This window comes from Eurypyga helias, unplaced genomic scaffold (assembly GCF_000690775.1).
Source record: "Eurypyga helias isolate BGI_N326 unplaced genomic scaffold, ASM69077v1 scaffold1189, whole genome shotgun sequence".
In the NCBI taxonomy this organism is placed as follows: Eukaryota; Metazoa; Chordata; class Aves; order Eurypygiformes; family Eurypygidae; genus Eurypyga; species Eurypyga helias.
In genome coordinates, this window is record NW_010272493.1 from 14758 (window position 1) to 16515 (window position 1758).

Sequence of the window (1758 nt, forward strand, 5' to 3'; positions counted from 1 at the left end):
TTGACAAATTTTCAGCTTGTGGGGCCTTATTGAGAAAATCTACTGTTGGCTGTGGAAAAAACACAGTAAAAGTACTTCTAGTCTATCACAGTTTTGCGTGAATGAGCGTTACCCACCGTCTGTAACAGCCAGGCACTTGCGTTAGGGTAACTCCCTCAACATTTCCCAGATATTTGCAGTATTCTGAAATATGCAGAGACATGCCAGTAATAGTTACCTTGTTAGAAAATATATATATTCTCCTTGTTCTTAGCTCTTATGGTAAGAAATAATAATGGAAAAATTAAAATTCAGCATCCCAATTACGTGCAAGTCACACTTTGGTGTTGGGTACCACTGCTTCCTTGTCCTGACAGCTCTCAGGAACAGCTCGGGCCCAGGGGCACAGATACCTGTGGAGAGTTCATTGGAGAGCAGGAAAGTAGAACCACAAGTTCTTAGTGGGAGCTCCACTCATGCTTTGGCAGCCGACCAGGTGCTGAACTCCTGCAAGTGCTAGGAGTTCTTGTGGATGTTTTCCGCAGATCCCTCGCTGCTCTCGTTGAGGAGCGTTTCTGACACTTCCCCCAGTTCAGTATCCAGCACTTCCTCCTGGATGGTGAAGTGCACGTCTGGGGAGGAGGATTCGGAGCTCACGCTGCTGCCTTCCATCGAGCAGATGGCGCAGGACAGGGAGGGCACCATGCTCTCCTGCAGCATGTTCAGCATCATGGGGATCTGGACAGATTTCAGCCCCGATACCGTCGGTAGAGACTTCACAGCTTCCCCCCATTCTCTCTCCTCATCTTTGTAGAGCAGAAGCAAATTGGATGACTTGTCTTTTCTTTTGGATTTCATGTATCCCAGCATTATCCCGATCAGGAAGATCCCGTAGAAAGACATGACGATCAGAATGTAAAAATACTCATTGCTGTTGCTCTTCTCCGTGTTGCGGGATGCAGCATCAAGCATGGCTTGGGTCATGTTTGCATGGTCCATTTTCAGCATGGAAAGTGACTCACCACAGCTAAAGCCTGGAGGAGAATGGGTGTGCATACGTGAGATCGAACTTCAGATCAACGATGTAAAAGAAACATCTGAAAAAAAGATACCCCCAAGCTATTCCTTGCTACTTGTCATTTGTAAGCTTCTAGGACACACTTGATTGAAGCTTGCAGTCTATCATACTTCAGCATTAATATCATAACTGAATGAACTGTTATTCAGACACAGAAAACATTAGAGGAAAGAAAATACGTAATATTAAATCATGCTGAATTCTAGGCTGAGTCATAAAACCCCCAACCCACAAGATTAAAGAAAGAAAACTACATAGAAACACTCTGCTAGGCACTTAAACATAGTTTTGTGCTACTTGACCACATTTTCATAGAGGGGGGAAAAGGTTGGAAGTATTATTTTATTCAACGGTGCAGGGGGATAAAAAAATCAAAAGGCAACTTACGTCGGTATGCAAATAATTCCTCCTTTCGCAAAGCTCAAGAGACCTTTCCTCTACCAAATGCCGGGTCTTCTGAAAACTTTCCTCTGCTGCAGTTGGAATAAATAGCTCTCAAGAAATGTTTCATCACGTGTTTTAGAGGCACAGTTTATAATAGTTTTGTGTTGGAGTCAACAGATGAACTTGAAGGATTGCAGTTCAACCCACTGAACCCTTAACAGCTGTGAAAAGAAAAAGAGTTGGGAATTCAGATTTTACTCTTTCCTAACCAGTTCAGCACTGGCTCTTTCAGTTTGTGATTCTGTTCCTTTCACTGC

The 1758-nt window shown here is 43.6% G+C and overlaps 1 protein-coding gene across 2 annotated transcripts; it reads right to left on the reverse strand.

Moving 5' to 3' along the window:
* Positions 1–306: 306 nt before the first annotated feature.
* On the reverse strand, positions 307–1501 carry KCNE4 (potassium voltage-gated channel, Isk-related family, member 4). 2 transcript variants are annotated; one of them, XM_010159128.1, is made up of 2 exons: positions 1445–1501; positions 307–1013 (listed from the first exon to the last, which is right to left on the reverse strand). In XM_010159128.1, the coding sequence occupies exon 2, from the start codon at positions 985–987 to the stop codon at positions 496–498; it is 492 nt and encodes a 163-aa protein (XP_010157430.1). In that variant the 5' UTR covers positions 988–1013; positions 1445–1501; the 3' UTR covers positions 307–495. The 2 variants fall into 2 exon arrangements, with proteins under 2 accessions (XP_010157430.1, XP_010157429.1); XM_010159127.1 differs by lacking the exon at positions 1445–1501 and having other exon boundaries at positions 496–987.
* Positions 1502–1758: the final 257 nt, after the last annotated feature.